Source organism: Sus scrofa, chromosome 1 (genome assembly GCF_000003025.6).
Source record: "Sus scrofa isolate TJ Tabasco breed Duroc chromosome 1, Sscrofa11.1, whole genome shotgun sequence".
NCBI lineage: Eukaryota > Metazoa > Chordata > Mammalia > Artiodactyla > Suidae > Sus > Sus scrofa.
The window spans coordinates 181,602,811-181,629,681 of record NC_010443.5 but is presented as its reverse complement, the minus strand read 5'-3'; the positions used below and the strand labels follow the sequence as shown (position 1 = coordinate 181,629,681).

General features: G+C 38.9%; 1 protein-coding gene across 6 annotated transcripts in view; it reads right to left on the bottom strand.

Moving 5' to 3' along the window:
• The window catches only part of GNG2 (G protein subunit gamma 2), a 166,716-nt gene that overhangs the window by 22,291 nt on the left and 117,554 nt on the right, over window positions 1-26,871 (bottom strand). For all 6 annotated transcript variants that reach the window (XR_002346920.1, XR_002346914.1, XM_021101887.1 and 3 more), the window contains one exon: window positions 7,925-8,040. Coding sequence is in view for 4 of the 6 variants with exons in the window: in XM_021101887.1 (XP_020957546.1) it covers window positions 7,925-8,011 (87 nt within the window). In the remaining 2 variants the exon portion in view is untranslated. The remainder of the gene's footprint in view (window positions 1-7,924; window positions 8,041-26,871) is intronic.

The following is a 26,871-nucleotide window of genomic DNA, read 5'->3' as shown; positions in this document are numbered from 1 at the left end:
GAGATCATAAAATTTCAAACTAGGAGAGAGTGACCTGACATGTATCTAAAAAGGTCTTTTGACTCAGGTCAAAAGCTACTGGCTACTTTAAAGCCTTTCTTTTTCTCTGAATCATTACTATGTAATTCAAGTAAGGAACAATGAAAATATCTGCTTCGAGCCTTAGTAGATTCAGCAGGAACCTCAGTATTCTTTGCTATGCCTTGGATTTGTACTGAAAACATGAGAGGTGCTTGGGTGAGCAAGGTTAGGAATGTCAGAAATGGAAAGCACCCACGTTACAATGATGTCCCAGGTCATCAGGGTGCCTACATCACTGCCGGCGGCCAAGGGTGAGTCTAAAGGATCTTCCCACATTGATTGTGAAGAGCACTCAGGATTAAACTTTGATTGTGATGTTAGAGAAATTACAATTGTATGGATAAATAGCTATTATTTGACCTGAGCCATAGCAGTGACAACACCAGATCCTTAACCTGCTGCACCACCAGGGAACGCATTTTTTTAATTAAAAAAATTTTTAATAGCTACTATTTTTAATTTGTCAAAAAAGTGTGAGCATTCTCAAAAATCTTCCCCCCATCAGTTCCTCCAAGGAGATATTAAACTGATGATAACATATCAATAGGATTTTTTTAAAAAGGAAATAGATTTTCAAGAGTTATCAAGAAAAGTACCTGATATGTAATTTACTCAATAAAAAAAGAAAGACACTCAAAATTATTATCCAAAATAGTTACATTTTGAAGAAGAAAGAGCTTCATCTGGGCTGAAAATTAGGCTATTTGGAAAATTTGTTTCCTAGGGATTTCGAACTATTAAAGTTTAACAGTACTGCTTCTTTAGCTCCCAGGTATAATTCATAAGGCTAAGAATACACTTGGTGCTTAACAAATACCTACTGAATTTTAAAAATTGTATCAATCTTCATAAAAAATGAAGTTTTATGCTCAATTATCAATGTATACCTGAGTTCAATTTAAATTTTTCACTCAACTTTCAGCAAATCAAATAAATTAGGACTGGCTCTCCTTGAGCACAGCCCTTTCCTCAGTAAGTCCTCAAATACTATACCTATTTTATTAACCCTGAAAATACACTCAATTAGCCTATAAGGAAGGTTGAATCTCACTCTTTCCAACAAATTGGATACAAGCATTTCAGAGACAAGATGTTAAAACTTTGGATTCAAAAGCTAGAAAAATACCTGAAAAGACCCAATCCTAGGATATACATCCCCTCTCTAGAATGAAGCATCATGTCTAACTGGCCCCCTTCTCAGTATAGCTTTCCCTGAAGTTCAGTTCCAATGTATTAGGAGTCAACTGTCAGAAAGATGCTTCCATTATTAGAAATGTTTATATGTGGTTCAAGTATATGTATTTGTCAGATATGAAAACCAGTCTGTTCTTTTTATATTGAACTCTTCTCAAAAGAGGGATACACTATAAATTCTTGTTATTCACTTGGCATGAAAAATCCTATCCTTAAAATGATCTATTCTCATCAATTCATTGAATTTCTTTGGTATTTCACTGAATTTTCTCCTCTGACTATGGTTTTATTTGGCCAGTGGCATTCACGCTTGGAATTTCTCAAGCCATTAAGAGTAATTGGAAATGTCATGAGGAGTGTAGTTCCTAATGTCATGTTATATGACATTCTTGGTACATGAACATAAAGCTAGGCACTAAAAAAAAAAAAAAAAAAAAAAAAAAAAAAAAAAAAAAATGCTTCCTGACTGCCTGTACATCTCATCACCAAGTAGATGACAAAAATCTTTAAAAAAAAAAACAAAACCCTTTTCTTTCCTTGCCCCTCTTTATTTCTCCATGTTTGTCCCTAGAGCAGGCATCCTTTTATTCTCTTTTTCTTTTTCTCTCTCTCTAGGGCCACACCTGCAGCATATGGAAGTTCCTGGGCTAGAGGTTGAACTGGAGCTTCAGGCAACACAGGATCTGAGCCCCATCTGTGACCTACACCGCAGCTTGCAGCTGTGGCTGGATCCTTAAGCCACTAAGCAAGGCCAGAGATCGAAACCCACATCTTCACAGTCCCTATGTTTGGGTTCTTAATCTGCTGAGCCACAAGAACTCCCAGATAACAAAATCTTTGACATTGAGGACTATGTGGTCTAGTTTGAAAAATTTATCTGATGAGGGGAAAACTAATTAGTAAACTGACTAGTCAGTATGATCAGAATGGAAAAAAAAAAGATTCATGAGCAAGAAGGGATTTAAACTGACACACAATAGAGAAGTAAGATTTGGATAAAGTCCTAGTCCATTTGGGCTGCTGTAACAAAGTACAAAAAAATGGGTGGATTGTAAACAACAAATTTATTTCTCATAGATCTAGAGGCTGGGAAGTCTAAGGTCAAGGTGATGGGAGATTCTGTGTCCATTGAGGGGCTCAATTCCTGGTTCATAGATGCCCATCTTCTTGCTTAAACCCTTACATGGTGGAAGGGGCAAGGGAGCTCTCTGAGGTCTAATAAGAGCACTGCTCCCATTCCTGAGGGCTCTGCTTTTGTGACCTAATCACCTCCCAAATGGCCCACATCCAAATACTATCATATTTGGTGTTAGGACTTTAACATATGAATTTTGGGAGGGACATAAACATTTAGTCTATAATAGACAGGAAAAAAATGAAGGGGAAGGATGTTCTCAGTGAGAGACCTAGAATAACCAGAGAGGTGGGAATTTGCATAGCATATTCCTAAGACAGTGAGGAAAGTCAGCTGGAAAGGTCTACTGAAACCATTTGGGAGAAATGAGAAATAAGTGTGACATTTTTATATGGGGCCAATTTAAGGTGCATCCAATTAGTTAAGAAGCAATCATTTCACTGGTGCGCCTTGCCTTGGCTTTCTTTTGCATTTATATCTACATTATTCATGATGTCAACAACGCCCTCTGTTAATAGGTATCCTTACAGCTTGCAGTGATCCTCACTCCTCAACTGTTTGCCCCCTTCCCATTCATATGTGTGGGCTAGTTCCCAGGAATCATGTTTACATGACATGGTTCAAGGCTAAGGTCAGCTGACTGAAGCTGTAGATGGCCCACTCTTGGGAGAACAAATATACCAACTCTAGGAATATAGAAGTGAGACTAAAAGGGGTTACATACATGAATCTATCTTTTTCTTCATGGAGCTGAAAGTGTGACATGTGATCCTGAGAGCCATTGGAAGGCACCTTGAGCCTGCCATATGGGACAGGCAGCTAAGAAATCTATTCCTCCCAGAAAAAGAAAGAGGCAGACACACAGACAGAAGCAGAAGCATGTCACAGAGCACTCCTCATAGTTCGCAATGGCCTTCCAGCTCTCACTTTCCCCACTTGCCCTGCTTACCCAGCTACTACTCTTGGATACTGAGATGCCCAGTATCTTTTTTTTTTTTTAATTTTTAAAAAATTAAAGTAAAGGTGATTTACAGTGTTGTGACAATTTTGGCTGTAGAGCAATGACTGGGTCACTTTGCTGTACAGTAGAAATTGTCACAACACTGTAAATCACCTGTACTTTAATTTTTTAAAAATTAAAAAATTGGATATAGTTCCCTGTGCTGTACAGCAGGACCATGTTGTTATCCCCAGCATCTTTTATAATCAATCCCTTCTTTCTGCTCAAGCCAACTTGGGGTAGGTTTCTATTATTAGAAGTCCAGGGTCCTAATATAGTGATGAATACACAGTCCTACTGTCCTTTGCTTTTAGATGTGCTCTCGTGGCTGCCACTCTCAGGACAAGTTTTCTCTCTCATTGGCCTTTGCTCAACATCAGTGTATCTTGTGGTTTCAGACATCTGAGTGTCACAGTCTTCACAACCTCTCTGTCCCTCTCCTGAGAGCCCTCCCTGGCTTCTTCTGGTTTCTCTTTACTTTCTGTCCTTCAGTGAAAAGCTAACAAAGAAACACAGAGAAGCTGGGAGTATCATTATATATGCCTGAGGCTTATGAACAGATAATGGGTTCATTAGCCCATATCTCCCAGGATCTGTGATGCACAGGGATAGGAAACAAGGTTTAAAATGAACATGCTCCTCAGTCCCAGTACCTTAGGCTACTTACTCTAAGCAGCTCAAGTTATTCTGCAGGCCACAGGAGGGTTATGGCCACACCCTGCTTTAGGGACCCTCGACAGCTCCAGTGTCAGCTGTGCCCTTTTCCTTGTTGCCTTAGTTGCTTTAGGCTCTGCCTGGTGCACAGAAAGCTACTGCTGCCTTTAGAGCTGGAAGAGATCACTGCCCTGGAAAATCACAAACGTGGGATCCTGAGAGAGCAGCCCCTTCTCACTGACAGGTTCATGGGCAGAAAGAAGGTGGAGAAGCCCGAGGGCTCAGAAGCCTGGAAGAGATTCTGAAAGACAGATCACCAAGGCCTCGCCCAGCTAGCTGACAACCCAGTGGCAACCCAGTGGCAGTTTTATCCAGGAGCTAAACTAAAAATAATCTGACGCTTCACCACAGCATGCCGACCTGGCTCTGATATGCAGAACAAATGCTAAAATACAGGCTGCTGCTGTATTTCCAACAATTTCAGGTCTAATGACGTCAAGAGGACACCAGAGATTTGAAAGTGACAATCACCTAGGAAGGCAATCATTCACAGTTAAGGTGATTAGGTTAATGCTTTCGTTTTTAATATCGATTTATTTGGTCTCTTCAGGAGTTCCCTTCATGGCTCAGTGGCTAATGAACCCGATTAGGATCCATGAAGATGTGGGTTCGATCCCTGGCCTCACTCAGTGGATTAAGGATCTGGCGTTGCTCTTAGCTGTGGTGTAGGTTACAGATGGTGCTCAGATCAAGCGTTGCTGTGGCTGTGGTGTAGGCCCCTGCAGCTCTGATTTGACCCGTAGCCTGGAAACCTCCATATGCCACAGGTACGGCCCTAAAAAGAAAAAGAAAAAAAAAAAGTAGTATACAAAGGGAATCAGGGTATAGTGTTGGCTTCTTTATGATGCTATTTGGTAATTGTGCTTTTGGGATAGCATTTGTGTCGATAATAGGTCATGTTCATTTTGGGGGTAACCCCTCAGTAGATTAGGAGATTTCTGAGAGCAAGAATAGTTCCTTCATCTTTCTCAAGCTCTGTGTCGCCAGGACCTAACCAGGCCTGACAATTTAGAAAGTGCTTAATAAAATATTTATTAGAAAAAGGAATAAATGAATATTTGAGAATTAGCCAAAATCCAATCCTACAATGAAGGACTGAGAAAGCTTCTTAAATGATATGATGATTAAGTCTTCAAGAAGTCATTGGAGTTGATAAAGCAAATGTAGGAGACAGGAAAGTGAAGGTTCCAGGCATTTGAAATTTCCATCAAAGGAATTAAAAATGGTCCAAATGGCAAGGTGGGGGAGGGGAGAAAGGGGACGAAGCTGAAAAGAGAGGGAGGGGCCAGAAGGACCTTGCATATGCTGATAAAGTGTTTGAATTTCATTTTACAGGTGATGGGAATCATGACAAAAATCTTCAGTAGGAGAGGAACCTAAAGATGTTTTCCTCTAGAAAGCTGTCTTTGGCAGCACCATAGAATATAACTGATGACAGGGATGGAGATGAGGTTGAGAGGAGGCTGCAGAAATCAGCTAAGAGCTCCCTGCGGTCAGTAATTCAGGAGAGAGGTGATGAAGCCTTGACCTATGGCTGAAAAGATCTTTTTTCTTCCTGTTCCTCCCACTGTAAGCTTTTCATTGTCACCAACACTATCACATCCTCCTTCATGGATGGGCCTGGGGATGCTGGGCACAACAGAAAATGCCAACCACGGGAATGCTCTACAAACACTTCTATCTTAATTGGGCCACCTCTAAAGGCAAAGTGGTATTTTCCAGAAGGTCCATGGGCAATACCTACCCTTGTCAAAAAAAAAAAAAAAAGAAAGAAAAGAAAAGAAAAGAAATGAATGACTCTTTTTGATGCTACAATGTCTGGGCTTGGGCCACCTCACTTCTCTAGCAAGTACTATGCCCACTTGCCACATTGTACTTTTTTTCTTTTTAGAAAGGAAATAAAAAAGAAGAGGCAAAGGTAAAAAATGAGAAGAGGAAGGTAATAAAGGCTCAAGACCAATGGTGACGACCTTTATCACATTCATAAATAAAGAGAAGTAAAGCTATTGCAAGAAAGAAGAAGCTGTTATATTTTGTGGCCCATTACTGAGACTCAAGTTTTACAAAAGAGATTCAGGACAGATGGGACAATGTTTATGGATATTTTCTCAGCTTACTCTTGGAAGAAGACCAGCTCTCCCTTCATGCTCTAGCACAGACCTCATGGGAGTTATAAGAAGCAAAGCCCTTCCCATAGGATCATGGCTCTCAACCTGACATTAACTAATAATTTAAAAAATAATGCTCAGAGTTCCTGTTGTGGCACAGCGGAAGCAAGTCCGACTAGTATCCATGAGGATGCAAGTTTGATCCTCAGCATTGCTCAGTGGGTTAAGGATCTGGCATTGCCGTGAGCTGTGGTGTAGGTCACAGACGTGGCTCAGATCTGGCGTTGCTGTGGCTGTGGTGTAGGCTGGCAGAGGCAGCTCTGATTGGACCCCTAGCCTGGGAACCTCCATGTGCCGTGGATGTGGCCCTAAAAAGCAAATAAATAATTATAATGCTGATGCCTGAATCATACCATAACAGATTCTAATTTAATTGATCTACAGTGTGGACTTAGAATTGGTCCTTTTATAGAATTGCCTGGGTGGTTTGAATATACAGGTGGGCTGAGAACCATTGCTCTAGATCAGGGGACAGCAAAATTTTTCTCTAAATGGACAGAGAATAAAAATTTTAGGCTTTGTGGGCCCCATGGTCTCTGTTGCAACCACTCTGCTATGCTGTTGCATTGTGAAAGTAACCATAGACAAGATGTAAAATGGGTGGGGCTGTTTTCTAACAAAACCTTACTGACAAAAACAGGCAATGGGCTGGATTGGGCTCATGACCCATAATTTATTGACCCTTGCCCGAGAAGCATGTTCCAAAAGAGGGCTGGATTGTTCAGGTTGCTGAGTCAGTTGTGGATAAAAAAGGAAAAATCTTCTAGTTTAAAAAAATCTTCTAGTTTAAAAAAGGCATTTGGAAAAATGTTCTAATTTTAATAAAATGAAATCTATTTCTGAGTTCCACTTTATAACATGCTTGGGTCTTCTGGGGAAGTGAAGCTTTGACAGTTGACAAAAATTTATTTTACCATCCTGCAGTAGTTCTTAGCTAATAATGATACTGTGTGGGTCAATGTACATCGAAAATCTGCCAACAAGAGGTGTGGATTTAAAGTCCTGGCTCAATATGCTAGGTCTAAGTTAAGGCAACACTGTCAGGTTAGGTCTGGGGAGTGAGAGAAAAAAAGTAGACTATTAACTCCCATTAAATCTCTATGCTGTTTGACTTCTTAGGGAGACTGTGTGTGGTATTTGTGTTTCCAAGAAAAGAATCCAAAGGTATAAAAAGAAAATAATAATAAAGCTGCAAGGGTAAACAGAAGAACTAGACATGAAAGACAGACATGATAAATTAGAACCTATATCAGGACCAAAAATATTAAAACCCAAATGACAAAGGGGTCTTTACCAGGTCGGAGAGGTGAACTGGTAGACTGCTATCTTTTGTAGCTTCTCCAAATCCCTTGGTAAGAACTCAGCCATTAGCCTATGTTTTGTTTTGAATTCTACATGAAGAACCAGTTTAAATTTATACTATCCTTATATTCTGGGGACATTCAAAGAAGGCAAAGACACATTAGAAAAAGGAACTCTTGCCTAATCATTAAGTTTCTCTCCCACCATGGCTTCATCACCACCAGCCGGTTTCATCGCTCTCCATTGAAGAGCAGTCAAATGACACAAGACTGCAAGTCACATTCCTTACAATCACAGCTGGCTGAGCTGTGTGGGTTATGCCATCCTTACCTTTATCCTATCGATGTTGGCTTCCATCTTCAGCTGTTCTACCAGTTTCCTGGCTTGTGCTATGCTGGCGGTATTGTTGCTGGCCATTGGAATGCTGGGTGGGTTTTTCAGACACACTAGGAAAGAAAACAAGGAGGGAAAATCCATCAGGGAATTCAGGAGCTGCCAAATGTGCAAGTTCATTGTAAATGGGGGATCTCAAAAGAATGGCTGTAGTCAGGCCAGCCTCCTCCAACCATCCACATCCCCAATCCAGCACCAAGTCTGAGGGGCAGAGAGATCAGAAGAGGTTTGCTTTTCTAGCTCCCTACCTCTGCCCTTCCATGCCTTATCAGGGGAAAAAGAATTTGATTTGTTCATCAAATTAGATAAGATGTACTGCCACACCGAGAAAGCAAATTGTTAAATTTACCTTAATTTATGAAATAAGTTCAAAATGGTAAGAGTGGCAGTAAGCATTATTATTGTTGTTATCTATATACACAACTGGGTACTGCTATTGTCATATACTGTGTTAGGTCCCCTCAGAGGATGAGGAATAAAAGGTGAGGAGAGGCAGGGATGGTAAATTATATGATCCTTCAAGACTGAAGACACTAAGTTTACAATGCTCTCACCATGGGCCCAAATTTGACTTTCTGGTTAACTGCAAGAATCTCCATCTATTATACTGCAGAGATGCTGCAGTAGGAGGTGCGGCTTTTTTGTGTGTTCTTTATCCACCATTCTTTTAAACAGTCCTCTCTTTCCACTCTATTTGATATATGGCTTGATTCACAACCAATCACTTGACTCATAATTCTTCAGAAGCAATCTGTAATGCCAAGGGGAGGAGGGTGCTATGTTTAATTGTTCATTGCTCCAGTGAATTCATTAGTAGTATTCTAAATTAAATACAACAAACTTAATATTTTTATCAGTGTAGAAATGGAACATAAATGTTTACAGGGTGGAGTTTTGTACCTATGTACATGCTGAGATGGTTTCTTTGCCAAACCCCCTATCCTATTCTTGCCCCCCTGACTCCTTTCAAGTCTTATCCCAATTTCATTTCTCAGTGACCCACCTTCTCACTTTATTCTTGGTGTTCATCTCAGAAAGTATCCTATTTTATTTTTGGTGCCCATTTCCCCAACGTGCTGATCAGGTGTGGTTCCATGTCATGGTTCTATATGCTGTTCTAGGACTATCTGTGTAAACATAACTCTTGAGGTCACTGACACTTAATAGTGAAGCAATATCTGAGAGCTGCAATTTAACTAGAGTGCATGACCCCCAAAATGAGAAGCATTAAACACTGCTTCAGTCAACACTGGTTGAATCTTGTTCTGAAAACATTACATTAAAAACCTTGACTTCTGCTAGCTTGGGGGAATATTTTTATCTAGGGATAAAGTAGGATTAGGCTACCATCTCAAAAAGGAAAGAGGACACTCAGCAAAGCTGGACAAGGGAGAATAACCCATGGTAAGTTCAGTCCATAGATTTTTACTTATCCACTAAAATCAAGAAACAATTTATATTATCAAAAAAGCAAATATCTATAAATTATCTTCCTTGTTTGCCATTTCTTGATATGCAGTTCTTTGAGACAAAAGGAGAAATCAGGCATAACTCTCTGTAAACAAAGAAATCAGGCATAACTCTCTGTAGACAGTGTTATTTTATAAGGAATGGTGCAAAAGCAAGCCCAACAACATTTAGAGTATAAATTGGAAGATAATTAACAGTTCCTTCAATTTATTTTCAAAGGGTTTGGAGACAATGAAATGGGAAGGAAGACAAAGAGTTATGAAGTCACAAAGACCACAACTTTCAAGTTACTTTCAAATGCTTGAAGATTACAATCAAATGCTTGAGCATCTTGCATTTAAAAACAAAAAAAGCATGGTTAGGGACACAACCATCTCAGCCCCATAGGGAAATCATATGTCCCAAGTCAAAGGAACATCTAAGAGCCTTACAAAACTTCATAGGACCAAGAGAGAATATTGATTACCTCTTTAGTAGAGTAGACTAACCTTTCATTCATCCAAATTTGGAAGTAGCCATGATCTATAAGCCTCTGGATACTATTCTGTGAAGTTGATATTTCCTCCAAACTAGAATTTACCACATTAGAATATAGACTATTACAGAATTTCTAAAAACTTCCTGGGCCTAAGGGAGCTTTGGGAATGTGGCCAGCTATACTCCTGCCCTTGAATCTGAACCAGATCATTTAGCAACCTTGGCTTAGAAACCACAGCTTGCTTTCAATACACCTTTTCGTCTTCTTCATTGGTATTATTAATTGTTTTTCTTTTTAACAGAGACCTCAGAACCCTGAATTTTAGTTGGGGATATTTTGCTGAAAGATTCACTGCCAAGCTACCTTGCAGCTTGGTATGGTTATACAACTAAGTTTTGGCCAATGAGACATAAGCAGAAACGTCCTTGATGGGAAGCGATGTGCCCTTTGCCTCCCCTTCTTCCTACTACTGGCATGGAAGGTAGTCATGTTGACCCTAAAGCTCCTTCTTGAACCTATAGGCTATACTCCAGGATGAGCAAGAAGGAGCTGGCTCCTTACTGAACTGTAGCTCCACCATGCCAGCTGTGAAATTGCTCCCATCTATAAGAAGAGAAATAAGCACCCATTTTGTTTATACCACCAGTATTAAGGGCTCCTCTGTGGTTGACTAACAGATCAGCCATCAACTGATTAAATGATCTACTATTTGCATTTCAGCATCTAGGAAAGTCTATGTCCTAATGCTTGTTTATGTTTCCTGGAAAAAGCTGTGGCTGTCATGAAGAGGCTGAGACGGAAAGGGAGGTTTTTTTTCTTTTCTTTTTTTTTTTTTTTTTTTTTTTTTTTGTATTTTTGCCTTTTCTGGGGCTGCTCCTGTGGCATATGGAGGTTCCCAGGCTAGGGGTCTAATCAGAGCTGTAGGTGCCGGGAACTCCAGAAAGTGAGTTTTCTATTGCTGCTGTAACATCTTACCACAAATTTAGGGGCTTAAAGAATATAAATTTATTATCTTCCAGTTCTGGAGGTTAGAAGTTTGACATAGGTCTCACTGGGCTCAAATCAGGATATTGGCAGGGCTTTATTCCTTCAGAAGGTCTAAGGGAAAAATGTTTCTTTTCCTTGTCTAGCTTCCAAGGACTGCCAGCATTCCTTGGCTTCTTCCTTCATTTTCAAAGCCAACAAAGGTGAGTTGAGTCCTTCTCACATTGCATCACTCTGACCTCTTCTGTAGTCACTTCTCTCTTTGACTCTCCTCTGGCTTCTTCCACTTTTAAGAATGTTATAACCACACCGGCCCACCCTTTTAAGCCAGGTTAATCTCTTTATGTTTAGGTCAGCTGATTAACAACCTTAATTCTACTTGCAACTAATTCCCCTTTGCCATATAACATAACAATCTGCAGGTTCCAGGGATGGGGCCATGGACATCTTTGAGGGCCTTTATTCTACCTACCGTGTTAGGAGACCTCTTGCAGGCAGAGAAGAAAAAGTGGGAAGGCAGAGTGTTGAGATGGGAAAAGAAGAAGGATATGGCAGGACGCAAGTCTAGAAATGCCAGGGGGAGGTCACATAAAACCTAAATGGACTTAAGAAAAAAAGTAGACATAGTCTTTGGTTTATGCTTCTAGTTTTAGGAAGATCCATCCTGTATGTTTTTGTTTTACTATATGACCCAACAGAGTCTAGAGCCACTTTCAGAATCATTTGGCACCTTTTCCTCTTTTTCACATCTAGCTGCTTTCTTTTAAAAGCAATGAAGAAATCCCTCTCCTGAAAACTGAAAGAACTGTAGAGTCCTAGACCACTGTTACAAAGAAGTATGTGATATTAAGATTTATGAGAAATATATATTTGGTCTTTAACCTCTTCCTGGCACAGAGCTCCTAAAACCCTTGGAATCTCATGTGCCAAGACCAATAAAAGTCTTTTGTTATGTTAATGAGGTGACTTTTCAAAAGCCCTCAGGTAACCTGAGGATGGGGAGCTGTTTGCCAGAAGAACCAACCATATGATTAGAGGGTTGGAACTTTTGGTAACCCCTGACCTCCAACCTCCTGAGAGGGACAAAGGGCTGGAGGTTGAATCAATTGCCAGTGGCCAATGATTTAATTAATTGTGACTATGCAAGGAAACCTCCATAAAACACCCAATGGACAGGGTTAAGAAAGCTTCCAGGTTGGTGAACCCGTGGACATGCTGGCAGGGTGGCCCACCTAGAGAGGGCATGGGAGCTCTGGGACATTTCCCCATATCCTGCCCTTTGCATCTTCCATCTGGCTGTTCCTCAGTAACATCCTTTAATAATAAACTGGTAACATAATTTGTAAAATGTTCCTCTGAGTTCCATAACAGAGGAGGTCATGGCAACCTCTGATTTATAGCCAGGCAGTCAGAAGTACAAGCTACAACCTGCGCTTGTGACTGGCATCTGAATTGTAGGGGTGGGAGGGGAAGAAGGCAGTCTTGTAGGACTGAACCCTAACCTGTGGAATCTGATGCTATCCCTGGGTAGATAGTTTCAGAATTAATTGTGGGACCCCCAGCTGGCGTCAGAGGAGTGCTTATTGGTATGAAGGAAACTGCCTCCCTCTACACATTGGAATTGGGTGCTAGAACCCCCTACTAATGTATGCATTTTCCTAAAAAGTGACTCTAGTAAATAAAAAAAAAAGCTAGCTTATCTTCTAAGCTTGCAGCATTTGGAAAATGCATCTCTTGTCCTCTCTCTCTCTCACACATACCTCTTTATTTTACAAATCTGAAAATCTATACCTATTAAACAATAACACACACTCTTCTCCTCCAGCCCTAGAAACCACCATTCTACTTTCTTCTCTATAATTTTGATTCCTCATAGAAATGGAATCATACAGTATTTTTCTTTCCATGACCATTTTATTTCACTTAGCATAATGTCCTTAAGGTTCATTCATGTTGAAACATGAGTCAGAATTTCATTCCTTTTTTAAGGCTGAATAATATTCCATTCTATGTATGCCATATGTTGTTTACCCATTATCAGTTGATAGACATTTGGGTTGCTTCCATGTTTTAGCTATTGTGAATAATGCTGCTATGAACATGGGTGTAGACATATCTCTTCAAGACTCTACTTTCAGCTTTTTTGAGTTTACACCCAGGAATGAGTAAGTCCATTTTTAAGTTTTTGAGGAATAGCAATACTTTTCCCCATGGAAGCTGTACCATTTTATGTTATCACCAAAAGTACACAAGGGTTCCAGTTTCTCCTCATCCTCATGAACACATTATTTTGTTTTTTCTTTTTTTTAATAGTAGACATCATAATGGGTATAAAGTCACATCTAATTGCAGCTTTTATTTTCATTCCCCCCATAATTAGTGATATTGAGCACCTTTTCATGTGTTCATTGGCCATTTGGGTATCTTTTTTGAGAAATGTCTATTTAAGCCATTTGCCCATTTTAAAATCAGGTTTGTTGTTGTTGTTGAGTTCTAGGAACTTTCTATATATTCTGGATATGAATCCCTAATCAGGTTTACGATTTGCAAATATTTTCTCCCATTGCATTGACTGCCTTTTCACTCTGTCATACCTTGATATATAAAAGTTTTTAATTTTCATAAAGTTCAATTTGTCTATCTTTTCCTTTGTTGCCTGTGCCTTTGATGTCACAGCCAAGAAATCACTGCCAAATCCATGTTGTGAAGATTTTGCCCTATGTTTTTGAAGGAGAGCAGAATACCCCAGCCCAAAATATACCACTATGGCATATTGGCTATTCTGAATGAAAATTAAGAAAACAGCTGGTGCAAGAAGGATCCTCTTACCTTCTTTTGTCTCCTTGAAAGGAGGAAATAAATGTCCCATGTGAAGGTACCCTTCCTCCACCAAGAAGGTAAAGGGCATTCTCATTGCCAGAGGGCCAAGAAGGCTGTATCAATAAAGCTTATTACTTCTTCACTAATTTGCTACCTGAACTCCAAACCTCTCTGCCTTGTCAGTTCTCCACAAATGTATTGTTTCTTTGGCTAAAAGGTGTAAAATCTACCTGCTTTGGTCACTTCTTTGAGTCTCGTATCTTTATGGGCTCCTATACATACAGAATTACATTTGTTTTTCTCCCGTTAATCTTATGTCAATTTAATTACCAACTAATTATTAGACTAGCCAAAGAGTTTAGAATGGAAGAAAGGGAAAGTTTTACTCCTCTTAAGTTTTGGTGCCCAATGAGGGGCTCTTCTCAGGCTGGACATGGTTCACTTTGGTGGCTGCTGCAGCTGAGATCCTGGACCTCTAACAAGTGCCGGCAGAAGAAAAGAATTCTTACCAAATCAGTCTCCCAGATCTTTGTCTGCCAGGCCTGGCAGAAGTCAGAATGATAAGAATCCTTATCTTGTTCTAAATTCAAATTAGCAGAAAACATTGTGTGAATTAATTCCTTGGCTATAGCCACTCTGGGTAAGACTTGTTATGAGTGCTCTTATTTTCTATTCATTCCTTTTCTCCAAGAGATAGTCATTTCTTTTTCTTTTTCTCTGTCTTTTGTGTTATTTATCAGAAGAAGAAAAACCATAGGGTAGAGTGCAGGCATAGATTCTATGTCTCTTGTTTAAGTTGGCTTCACAGACTGGTGAGTTAATGGTTTTCATCAGACTGGCATCTATTTAGACAAACTTTGCTGTGGGTCCTCCATGTACAAACTGGGTAATGGGAATTCTCTGGTGGTGCAGCAGGTTAAGGATGTGGTGTTGTCACTGCTGTGGCTGAGAACTTCCACACGCTACAGGCAGTGCCTAAAAACAAAACAACAACAACAACAAAAAACACCCCAACACTGGGTGAGGTTTTCCTTTCATCTTGTTCTAAATCCTGAGAGCATGACTTAGTAACAGTGAGAATATTTTCTAGTTTCTGCCAGCCAGAGGGTTCGAGTAATAGCTTGCATTTGGTGGCCAGTTGAGTAGACTGGATTCCAAGACATGAAGCCACAAGCAGATTCTCTTTGTTCAATTGTGCCAGCTCTCAGAGGAATTTGTCACAAGGAGTCCCAGGCCATAAGGGGCCTTTGTCATCTCAGCCTTTGTTGTCTTGTTAGTGCTGCTTCATTGTCTTGTTAGTGCTAGGCATCAGTCTACTAATGTCTGCTTGGACTCACAGATTAATAGGTCTGTGACTAGAGGGGCATATCTTCTCCTGAGAGAGAGAGGACATGGTTTGCATTACACTGTTTTTGCTTCCTATGATAATAAAGGTCTTTACTTTCTTAGGCTAATTCTGGGGCTGAACTTTCTGAATCTTCTGAAGGTTATATCTTTTGCACTCTGTTTTGAGATACCTCTTGCATCCATAGTTAAGCCATAAAAAGGTTTACTGGTATGAATCACTATAGAGATGAATATAAGTTTCTACTCATCAATGGCCAGACAATGGATCCTTTGAACTGGCCATATTTGAAAGAAAGAGATGTTTTAAGACAGCTCTCATTCTAAATGACTGTCTTCTTGGTACCTGTGGAAAGACCACATTAAAAAGAGAACACAAAGGACTGTAATGGCTAGCCTTTACATTTGACTCTCTCAACAAATGAACGCATAGACATTAGATTTAGGACACAAATTAAAGACCACATCCAACATCAATTCTCCTTTAAAAAATCTGTCCCCACTGCCTCAGCAAGTTCCCTTCACTCTCCAAATTCCTCCACCTTCCCCAGAAAATCCCTTAAATATTCAACTGCCTGTTTTAACTTCCCTTTCCCTAGAAGATTTATAGAGAACACTCTGGCCTCTTGGCCTCATGTATACAGGTTGCTAATATAAATGCTGAAAGCCATGAAGGAAGTTTAAAAGCAGCACAGGACAGACAGTAAGGCTCTCTTTGCTGTCCCTTTCAACTCCTCCTACTTTACAGGGCTCTATGATCAGGCTCAGCCAGCTTCAGTTCATTCTATACAACGCTCCCAAGAATTCATATCCCCTGAAGAAAAACAGATCTTTTAAGTTCAAAGTCCCTTGTACCTCCACTTTCAGTGGATCCTACCAAATGTAAGGAGGGATTAAAAAGATTAGTGGCCGCTCACAACCTTCTCACCAAGGAAACAGATGACCAGAATTCATCCCAGGCCCTGCTATAAATGCTCATGAAATGAATCAGCTGGAGACTGATACTTAGCAAATACATTACAAATTAAATATTATATACTATATTTGCTAATATAGAGGATTTCACATGAATTGGTCTAAGGTTAAATTCTGCATTCAGAAAGGAGAGCATCCAAAGGCCTTTGTAGAATGGTTTAGGCAGACTTTTCAAAGGCATCCTGCATTAAGCCCTCAAGCTCCAGAACATGGAAATCTTTTAATTTCCTTCTCAATAGGAAATCTTCTCTTAAATATAAAAAGGCAAATTTAAAATAGTGTGCCTGGCTGGATTAGTCAGCCTCTAAGCATTATGATGAAAGCAGCTACCCATTTCTTTGCAGATAGCTTTCAGGAATGCAGGAGAAAAAAAGGAAGTATAATCCATACTCGACTGGCAACTTGAATCTTTAGAAAAATGAAAGCTTAACTCCAGAGCAACTCAGAGTCCACTTAGACCCTTTGCCATGTATCTTCATGCATTTGCATATAATATTAAGAAATCTAGACATTGAAAGTACCACTGTCCTGAGCTTAAGGAAAAGAAGAAAAAAATTAAATAGTAATTACCCTAGATCTCTGATAATAAATAAACTCCAAAACTCCTGGGAGAAAAAGAAAATTATATTCTTTCCCTATCCCTTGAAGATGTAAATCTTAGCATATATTTGAAATGTAAACACCCCAGGGAGTAAATAACTAAAACACTGCTCTGCTTCCAATTTCCTGAGACTCAAGGAAAAAAACGGTGGAGGAGAGGCTTTGAAAAATACAAACTGCTATGGATTTTCCTCGCCTAAATCTAGTGTATAGCATTCATAAGATTACTTGATGAGGACAAATACAAATCTTAAAAGTCTTCTGCACAAATGTTAGTAAAAAAGTTTTAGTCATTTGAGAGGGTAATCTTAACTTGTCCTGTCCAATAGAGATATAATTGCTATTTATAAACTTGTGACTGTTATTTTATTCTACCTTATACATGGATAAAATTTTAGAATGAAAGCTATAAAGTCTATGTCTGTATGTTTACTTATGTCTATAAACGTATACTACATATGTGTATATTTTTCTGCTTCTGAATTGTGTTGCCAAAATCAGTTTGTAAATGAGCTCTGTTTAATTGGCTTAAACTTAAGCTCTTATGAATTAAGTATTGCTAAAACTGAGAAATATAGAAACTAACACAAATGTTTTTTAAGTACATGTGATGTGAGATAATATTTGCTAAATAAATGTTAGTTCAAGTTTGTGCTTTGATTAAAATATGTATGTCTTCAGAGTTGTCAGCATTAAATATAACACAGACATGTAACTTTTATTCTGCCTGGGTTAACTAGTCAATTAAGTTCATGTTATTTCTGTTGCAAAATTTGTAAACAGGAAAAATAATTTAAAATGATGGCTGGCTGCTTTGATGTTTCATGAAATTTTCATGAGTAATCTAGATAATGAGTAATCACTGTTGGGAACAAGTGAATTAAATAAATGTAAGTGGGATAAAAAATTTTAAGTGAACTTTTCAATAATAATTATGTTTTATGATGTCTACTTAAATAGTTTCCCAAATCTCTTTGGTAACTTACACCCTTAGAGTTTTGCCAAGTTTTATTAAATGCTAGAAATTTATTGACTGTCTAGATAATTCCAAATAAGATAAAACACAGAAATATTAATTATTGAACATATATTTATCTATTTTTGGCTTCTTATTCCAAATAAACTAAAGATATTTGGGTCTATTAATAAACATATTATGTACCACATTGAAAGGCTTCAATATGAAGAGACATGTGTTTCCAGAAATTATTAACTATATTCATAATCCAAGAGTGCTGGTATAACACACAGTTCAAACTGCTAACTTCTTGGTTTTTACTAGAAATTAAGGTTTCCAAGAAAAAAAATTCTTATTAATATATGTAACTGAAACTACTAGAATTAATAAGAAAAAATCCCTGTGCAAGTAAAGTAGGTTGTGTTTCGGGGTTAAAAGAGGTGTAAGGTATTGAAGATGCATTATTGTTAAGGAAATAAAAGTAATTTTATTCTAGTGTAAGGTTGGTTATTTCACAATGGGAAAAAGGGAAACAAAGGACAAAGTAAAAGAAAATAAAAAGTTGGAAAGCGAGATGAAGAAAATGTTACCTTGTGTAATCAAGCTGGCTAAACTGAATTGTTAACACAAAGGTTTTAAAAATAAGCTTTAATATCAATAGTGTGCTTATGTAAAACTAAAATTTAATTTTCTTTCATGTACTAAAAGGGCAAGTTTTACTGAACTGTTTGTCTCCTCCTGATAAGATATTATGATTTTTTTTTTCAAGTAATCTACCTAGGAAGCAAAGATTTTATGCTTTGCTAAATAATTTTCTGTGCTTCATGTTGTCTTTATCAGATCTTTGAGTATTTAACTGAATCTTTATATGAGCTATATTTTACTTAAAACTACGTAACCGTCTATATTTGCCTTTAAAACCTATTATCATTTTAATTAAATAAGTATTGTTCCATAATTATTTGTGATCCTATTTAGTCAAGTGTCCAAACCCTTTGACAAACTTTCCCAAATCAAATTCTAAATGATGTCTTTTGACTTGGAAGTAACTTGGGATTTTCCAGAGGGTCCCTGGAACATCTCAAAAGATTTTTCCTATTTATTAAAAAAAGGGAGATGTTTAATTAGGCTAATTTGATATGTTAAATTACATGGGAAGCACTGTCAAATAAGGTAATACTAAGCCTTTTTAATGTTATATTTATATAGGTATATGAGTATTCCAGAAATTATACGATATTGCTAGAAATTTGATACACCTTTTTTTTTTTTAAGGCTGCACCCACAGCATAGGGAAGTTCCCAGGCTAGGGGTCAAATCACAGCTGCAGCTGCCAGCCTACACCACAGCCACAGTAATGTGGGATCCGAGCTTCATATGTGGCATACACCACAACTCAAGGCAACACTGGATCCTAAACCCACTGAGTGAGGCCAGGAATCGAACCTGCATTCTCATGGATACCAGTCAGGTTTGCTATTGCTGAGCCAGAAAGGGAACTCCCTGTTATATCTTGAGGAGGATATTTTATCACTAGTTCTTACCTTAGAATGTATGTCATGGAAATAACCAAACTTTCTTATCAGTAGCATTGTCATGAACTTTCATCATGTCTTCAACTCTGGCCATTATTAAGTCTTATGTTATTTACAATTATTGTTTTACTTTGATGACTTTTATAAACGTGTTTCATTATCAGATAAATTCATAGGAAGGGCTCTGAGGAGTACTGTAGAATACAGGTTTCAATAACTTTCAGGTCATACCACTGAACTGAATAAGAATTTAAAGAAATCTAAGGAAAACTAGATTCATAAAACTGCTAACAAAAGATCAAGATCAATAAGAATTAATTACATGGGATTGAATGAATCATAATTTTTATGACTTTGAAATATTGTTGGTTCTTTAATGTTTTCCTTAAATCTGGAAATTTTTTTCTCTTTTCTCTTAAGCTACTCATGACTTAGAGTAATTTAGTAAATTATACCTTTGTGAACAAAGATGAAACATTTACTTTTTCTCCCTACTTGATCCCTCCAGAATTAAGAAACTCTTGGAGTTCCCTTATAATGCAGAGGGTTAAGGGTCTGGTGATGTCACTACAGTGGCTCAGGTCACTGCTGTGGCATGGGTTTGACCCCTGACCTTCCACGTGCCATGGGCATGGCCAAAGAAAAGAAACTCTTGATGAATATTCTTATTTTCATGGCAATATAATTATTTGCATAAGTGCAATAAGAATCTATTCTCCTTGTAACATGACCTAACTGGAAACATTGGTTATTTACCAAGGCTTTGACTGAAATGTGTTATTTGAGAGAGACATATGTAGACTCAGGTATGACCAGATAGTTTTAAGGACATAAGATTGACACTCTGGCACCAATAAAGCCCCTTGCAAAAATCAGCCAATTCTGTTTAGAGGGTTCCTGGTAGCCTTATCAGGTGAGCAAGGAAGGTCACTTCCTGGCAGGCCTGGGAACCTCAGGATATTTTGCAGATCTCAAAAAGAGGAAAATCCACCCAAATCTATATGTAAAGTCTGATGGCAAATCCTCTGTTTGGCTTCCGAGCTTGGAGAAGCTTTTAAGAGTTTATTTTGAAATTCTTATAAAAAGTTTCAGCAAAGCAAACAGTGAATGAATCTATATGGTTAGTCACTATTCTTGCTGCTTTTATGTGAATAATCAGAACAAGTTTATGGAAAATGAACTTAATTTGTGAACGAATTAGTCTTGTTGTTATCTTTGACAGAAATGGGAGTAATTACAGAGAGAGAGGTTTTCCTCCCTACATTTTCTTCTGAGTTGTATAGTTTTAGCTCTTATGTCTTTGATCCATTTTAAATAAATTTTTGTATATGGTGTAAAGTGTACAAATTTATTTATTTAGTTTTGCATATGGATATCTACTTTTCCTAGAAACCTTTGTTGAAAGATTCATTCTCTATTGAATGGTCTCATCACCACTGTTGAAAGTCTTTTGACTATATATGTGAGGGTTTATTTCTGGGCTCTCTATCTTATTTCATTAGCCTATGTCTATCTTTTTTGCAAGCACCATACTTTCTTGATTACTATAGCTTTGTAGTAAGTTTGTAGTAAGAAATTATAAAGTGTGAGTCTTCCAAATTGTTCTTTTTAAAGATTCTTATGGCTATTCGGGGCCCTTGGTATTCCATACAAAATTTAGGATGGATTTTTCTATTTCTGCAAAAATTATCACTGGGATTTTAATACAGATTGCATCAAATCTGTATGTTGCCTTGGGCAGTACTGACATTTTAACAATATTACATCTTCCAGTCCATGAACAGGGGATGTCTTTTCATTTATTTAAGTGTCTATAATTTCCATTAGTGATGTTTTATAGTTTTTATTGTACAAGTCTTTTATTGCCTTGGTTAAGTTAATTACTAAGTATTCTATTCTTTTTGATTCTACTGGGAATGGAACTGTATTCTTAATTTCCCTTCCAGATTATCGTTAATGCATAGAAACACTATACTACTGATTCCTAATGGGGAAGAGGAAACCTTTTGCCTTCTACCCCTATCTGAGTTGCTTGAGTTGAGAGTCATTACATGCAATGAAAATTGTTGTTGAGAGGGCATTGTACATTTTGAACATAATGGGGCCAAGAAAAAGTGCAAACAGAATCCTGTTAGATGTTTAGGCAGTTTGAATGGGCAAGCATAGACTCACATTAAATATATTTGCTAATGTTTCTGTTTCATTTTACATGTAACCCAAATTAGGCAGAAATTATTTTTCTAAGAGAGAAGGAAATGATTTAATATATTGACCACTGAAATAGCTAAAAGAAAGAAGTAAAATTCTCCTGAAAAGATCATGGAGACGAAGCTTTAGAATTCACACACACATACCCACCTCATAAAAATAAACCAAAAAACTCCTTTTAGTTAATAAGAAAGGGTGATTAATTTCTATACACCACTCCTATTTTCCCCATCATCCTAGTCTTTCGACTACTTTATGATGTACTGGAGTTTACCTTTGAAGGAGTCCAGTCTGGCAACCAAGTTGTGGCATAGAATATGGGTGGCTACATCTCTGAATTTAAATCGGGAACTATAATGCTGCACATTACTTCTTTCCGAATCTCACAACCAATATCTCTTTTTAAAATTCTAAAATCTTCCCTCTGGAAATTTCAAATGGGGTTCAATCTATTCTCCAAGCCCCACACGTGAACCACAGGAAATAGTTCTCAGCCAGGAGAGGTATCAATAGAAGGCATTTGGAAATGTATGGGGGTGGTCTGGGTTATGATAATAACCAGGGGCTGCTGGCATTTAGTGAGCAGAGGCAGAAAGTCTAATGCTGTGCAGAGTGCCAGGCAACAATGAATCACGCTGCTCAAAAGGCCCTTAATACCCTCAATGAGAAAGGACACTGAAAAACAGCCAGAGAGCCACGCATGAAAAATCTGCTCAAAGAAAGGACTTGATGAAATAAGATTCAAGTCACTGGGCTTTTTTTATACTTGTTTTATGATCCCCATTACCTTTCTAATGATGAATAGTTGTTAAGTGCTCATAATTCTCATTAGCGTTATTATGCTTTATGGATATTTAGTCCACACTCATTCTAAAAAAAGAGCATAGTCTCTTTCTTGCAATGCACTAGTGGAATGAGATTATGCTGAGTTATATTTGCCAGTGAGCAAAGAAAAAAACAAACAAACAAAGCTAAACAAACAAACAAAAAACCCTTGAACAATTACAGAGCTTGTGTGTGAGAGGTTGGTGGAACTCTGCAAGAATGTCCTAATTATCCCACCTGAATTCCAAACCCAAGAATAATAACAGAGGACATTTTACTCTTTTCAACGCATGAGAGTAACCGGTGGGTGGGTGCCCCACCCCGACCCTATCCCCTGCCCCCTGAAAATGAGGGATAGGTCTGTTATAGAATAACAACCATCAGATGAGTTCTCTTTTTCTAAAAATACATCCAGTATTTTAATTTCTTTCAGGAGGAACTTTTCTGTTAAGAAACCATATATTTTCTTGTCCTTAATGCTTGGGAATAAACACACAACCCCTTATTTCCGAGGCACAAAGATAAATAAATGTTTTGATCAAGGGATCTTTGCCTTTCAGACTATAGGTTCATTGTGGAGGATTCCATTCTTTTCCTACTTTAATGGTGCTTCTTAAGTGTGGTTCCAGGCAGACTTCCCTATGGCCTTTCATTTTAATTATGTGTTTCTCTGAACTATGTTTTGATATTTGCAGTGGGTGCTGAGGGGGGTTGACTTATTTGTTTTCTATATTTGCAGGCTAGGCTTATGCTTGGCAATAAAACAATTTCTAGGTCTAGAAAACAAATTAAAGGTTTATAAAGCCTCCCAGTCGCTTGATTATATCTTTATTTTTCCCATCTTTCAGTTAGCCCATCACTGGGGACTGGTTAGTAGCGGCTTTTCACCTAGAGGACTAGTTTCAAACTATTCCAATTTAGAATTTTTTAAGAGTTCCTACAATGAGTCACCTGGAAAAATGTCTTTGTTAACTGTTCAGACCCACAACCCCCAAGTTGGAGCTTGGTCATTCTGCCATTCCTTTTTTGATCCCTACTCAAATTTATTCTTCAGCAAGTAAGTACATCATCATCAAATGGATTAGATTCTACATACTGAGTACAGTTAATATCCTTTCCTGTGAAGGGCTTTCAGAGTCAGAACATTAGTGAATTTATGAATAATGGCTCACATTGTGAATCAAATAAGAACTGGAAAATAGCCTTTCAGGTTCCAGGGTAGGTTTTTTTTTTTTTTTTTTTTTGGGGGGTGGGGCGGGCAGGCATCTAACACTAGTTGGCCACTTTGACCTGAGAATACCAACACAGAACATTTCAATCTCTATTACTCAGCAAACATGAATTTCCTTTTGGTTCTCCAGCTACTCAGGACATTTGAAATCAATAAGAGATTTATTTATGATGTTCATTGCTTCTCCCTCAACACTTTCAAGGTCTAGGACATCAAGGGTGGAATTTATCTTGCTCAGTCTTTCTCAATCATGTGTCTCAATACTTAGAGGCAAAAGAAAACTTTTGGGTGTCACAAGGTCACGGTTTCCTCAAATTGCTTTTACCCATTTTTGAGGAGCAGTGTAGAGGTTATAGAAAGGGAATATGAAAGATAAGAGGAGAGCAGGTGGGAGGATCAGGGAGTGGGTAGAGTAGTGTAGATCTACATAGACTTAGGAATGGAAGGGCTTGGAGAGAGAGGGTGTGGAATGATACTGGACTTCACGAAGCCAGTATCATTAGTGTCAAAAGGGGGGGTGCAGGGAGGGAGGCACAGGAAGTTACCCTCCCCTGCGGACCCTCAGGGAGTTCACAGGCAGCTGGAATGCAGAGAGCTGGATACCACCAAGCTGCCCAAGGTGAAGAATTTGTAAACAAAACAAAACAGGAGGCTTTCAAGTGACCTTCCTCCTCCCATCTCCCCTCCCCATCTTTTAGTGCTTCCCATTTCCGAGAATTGGACTTTACAGGCCAAAAGCTCTGTTCTTTCAGCAGAGGACCGGGAACTCACACTAAAAATGAATATTAGCCTATTAACCAAGGGCTTGCCATGGGCCAGGAACTGGGCCAAGCGCTTTCAAGTGTTATCCTATTTAATCCTCACAACAATTCTAGGGAAGTAAGCACTGCGTCCAGAGCTGGACGAAACTTAGGTTAAGTCAGAAGGTAAGTGAGAAGGGTGTTTCTAAAGCCAGCTCCCAGGGGAAAGATTTTTCCTTTAGCCCTTCTCAGTCTGAAATATTCCCATGTGGTTGTTCTGGGAAGGTGCCACTTACCAAATGGGAGAAAGACAAGATCATGTCTGATTCCCTCAAATCAGCATGGGAGCCGTCTAGACGGTGTAGGTGCAGAGTAAAACATAACACAGTTTCCCTGGTGCCAGAAGCCATCATTCGAAATGACAACTTTCTGCTTTCCAGTAAACTGTAGTTTTTGAAACAACATCTCCCCAAGATACAGGCTTCCTCTTGGAAAGAGGATCATTGGTTAGTTGCTTAATGACCCTGACAAAAACACAGAAAAATATTGACTCCAAGTCATGGATTTTGTAAAATGAAACAGGAATGAATAGGCCATGCTGCAGCTTCAGCAATGACATGTGAGATTTTAGTTCTTATCTGAGCCTTGGAAAAGGAAACGGCTGGTGCCCACAAATGGGAGCTGGCATTTTTAGATGTTAGATGGGCTTTGTTTTTGCCAAGGAAACAAGATTAGTGTCTTGTAATTGTGTATGTTGGGTTTTCTTCTTTTCCTTTCTTTCTTTTTTTTAATATGGAAGTCCAGATCACGAATCAGTAAGGTTCCAACAAAAGAGAAATAATGAGCTTGTTTCCATAGAAATGGCTCTGTGAACTTGCTGATGTCTAATACTCCCCAACAAGAGGCAAGGCGGATCTGACCAGCAGTGGCCTTCTGCCTCTTTGCAGGAAATTATCTATATTGGTTAGTTAATTTATTTAAAAGAAGAAAAAAACAAACAAACAAACAAAAAAAAACAAAACAGAGCTTTAATCCTAAATCCTCAGAGGATCTCAAGCCCGAGGCAGCCCCTGGAGTCCAGGGAGACTAGCCTGCCTGAGCTTCCTCACTGCAGCTCACATGGTCCCCTAGGTTTATAAAATGGTAATACCAGATGTCCTCTGGCTGCCCCGCCCCCACCCTCAATAAGAATAAAACCTCCTCCATTCAGGCTTGTTTTGAATCACTGTATTGTCTGGGGATAATCCCAGTGATGAAAATGAGAGATGGTACAAACATGGAAAAACAAGTACTAGGAGAAGACCTGGATTCTGGTCTGTGTTGATCCTCCCAGATCTTTACAGTGGGAGAAATCATTAGATCTGCCTGGGCCCCACTGGCTCAGCTGTCACACGGGGAGAAGAACTACAAGACTGCACACGTGTGTCTAATACTTATGACCGCATGTTGTAATAAATTTTGGAGCACTACCCAAGGAGTTGGGGTGAAGAGAGAGAATGACCACTACCATTCATTGAGCAACTACTAAGCACTGTGACCAAGAAGCCTTCCATACATAACCTCCAATCCTCATAAGAAGGAACATGGAAAAGGAATCAGGGACTAAGAAAGGCAAAGGAGATATCTTTGATCCTGACCAACTGTGACTATAAAGCAAGACCTTAATAATAAGTAAAAACTCAACATACAATCTTAGGAGGAGAAAACTTTTTTGGAGGTGGGAAGAGTGAATATCTCTTTATATCCAATTTTGCAATTTCTAATTTGTGTTGACAACCTTAAAGAGATGTGATTATTTAAAATCAATTGTAATATAAAATGAGTTAACAAGGATTTACTGAGCACTTAATGTGTGTGACAGAAGAATGCACACAGGTTATACTCAAGGAAACCAAGCACTGGGTGGATGTGAGCGTGCCGCTGTCGGCCACCTCAACAACTCTAAAGACGGCACTTTCATTGGGATCTTCTGGAGGGCAATGCTCACATCCACACAGAGTGTTTGTAAAGGTTTTCTGCGGCCACAGAATAAACTTGCAAGCCCAGGACCTGAGGTTGACTGGCTTCTGCCTCCTCCTCAGGCTGATTTAATTTCCTGTCTATAAAGACCAGGCAGAGAGTCTGTGCACACATAGCAACTGTTTCCACCAAAATCTCCCCTGCCTGCTGCCGCCCCACATCACCAGCCCTAATCTTCAGCCAAATCAACCTGTTCTCTGTTCTCCCGACACAGTGTAGGCCCTCAGCAGCCACAGCTCTGCCATCTCTCGCATCCCTTACACACACACACACCTGTCTCGTGCAGCCCGGTTCACGCCCCTTTTCCACTGAGCAATCTTTCTGACACCCTCCTCAGCCCCTCAAGGCCACAGCCAGGAGCCTGTGCTAGAATAATCTAAGCCATTGCTCTGGCTTTTAAAAATATTACATGCTGACTGATGTTATTATCTTTATTTCATCCAGCCATTGTTCTCATAAACATTTATTAAACTTGCTAGTCTATCTCCAAAATTGCTCTTAAGTCTGTCTATCTTTAGAGGTTAAACAGGCTAAGTAAGGTTTCATCCCAGGGCCCTTGTACTTGTTGGCTCCCCTGATTGCAATGGCTCTTACTTTCTTCTCCTGGCCTATGTTCAAATGCCAAGTCTCCTGATGGCACTATCTAAAAGACCCCTGTCCAGCCCCTGTCATTCTCCTGAACGACAGCCTATTTATT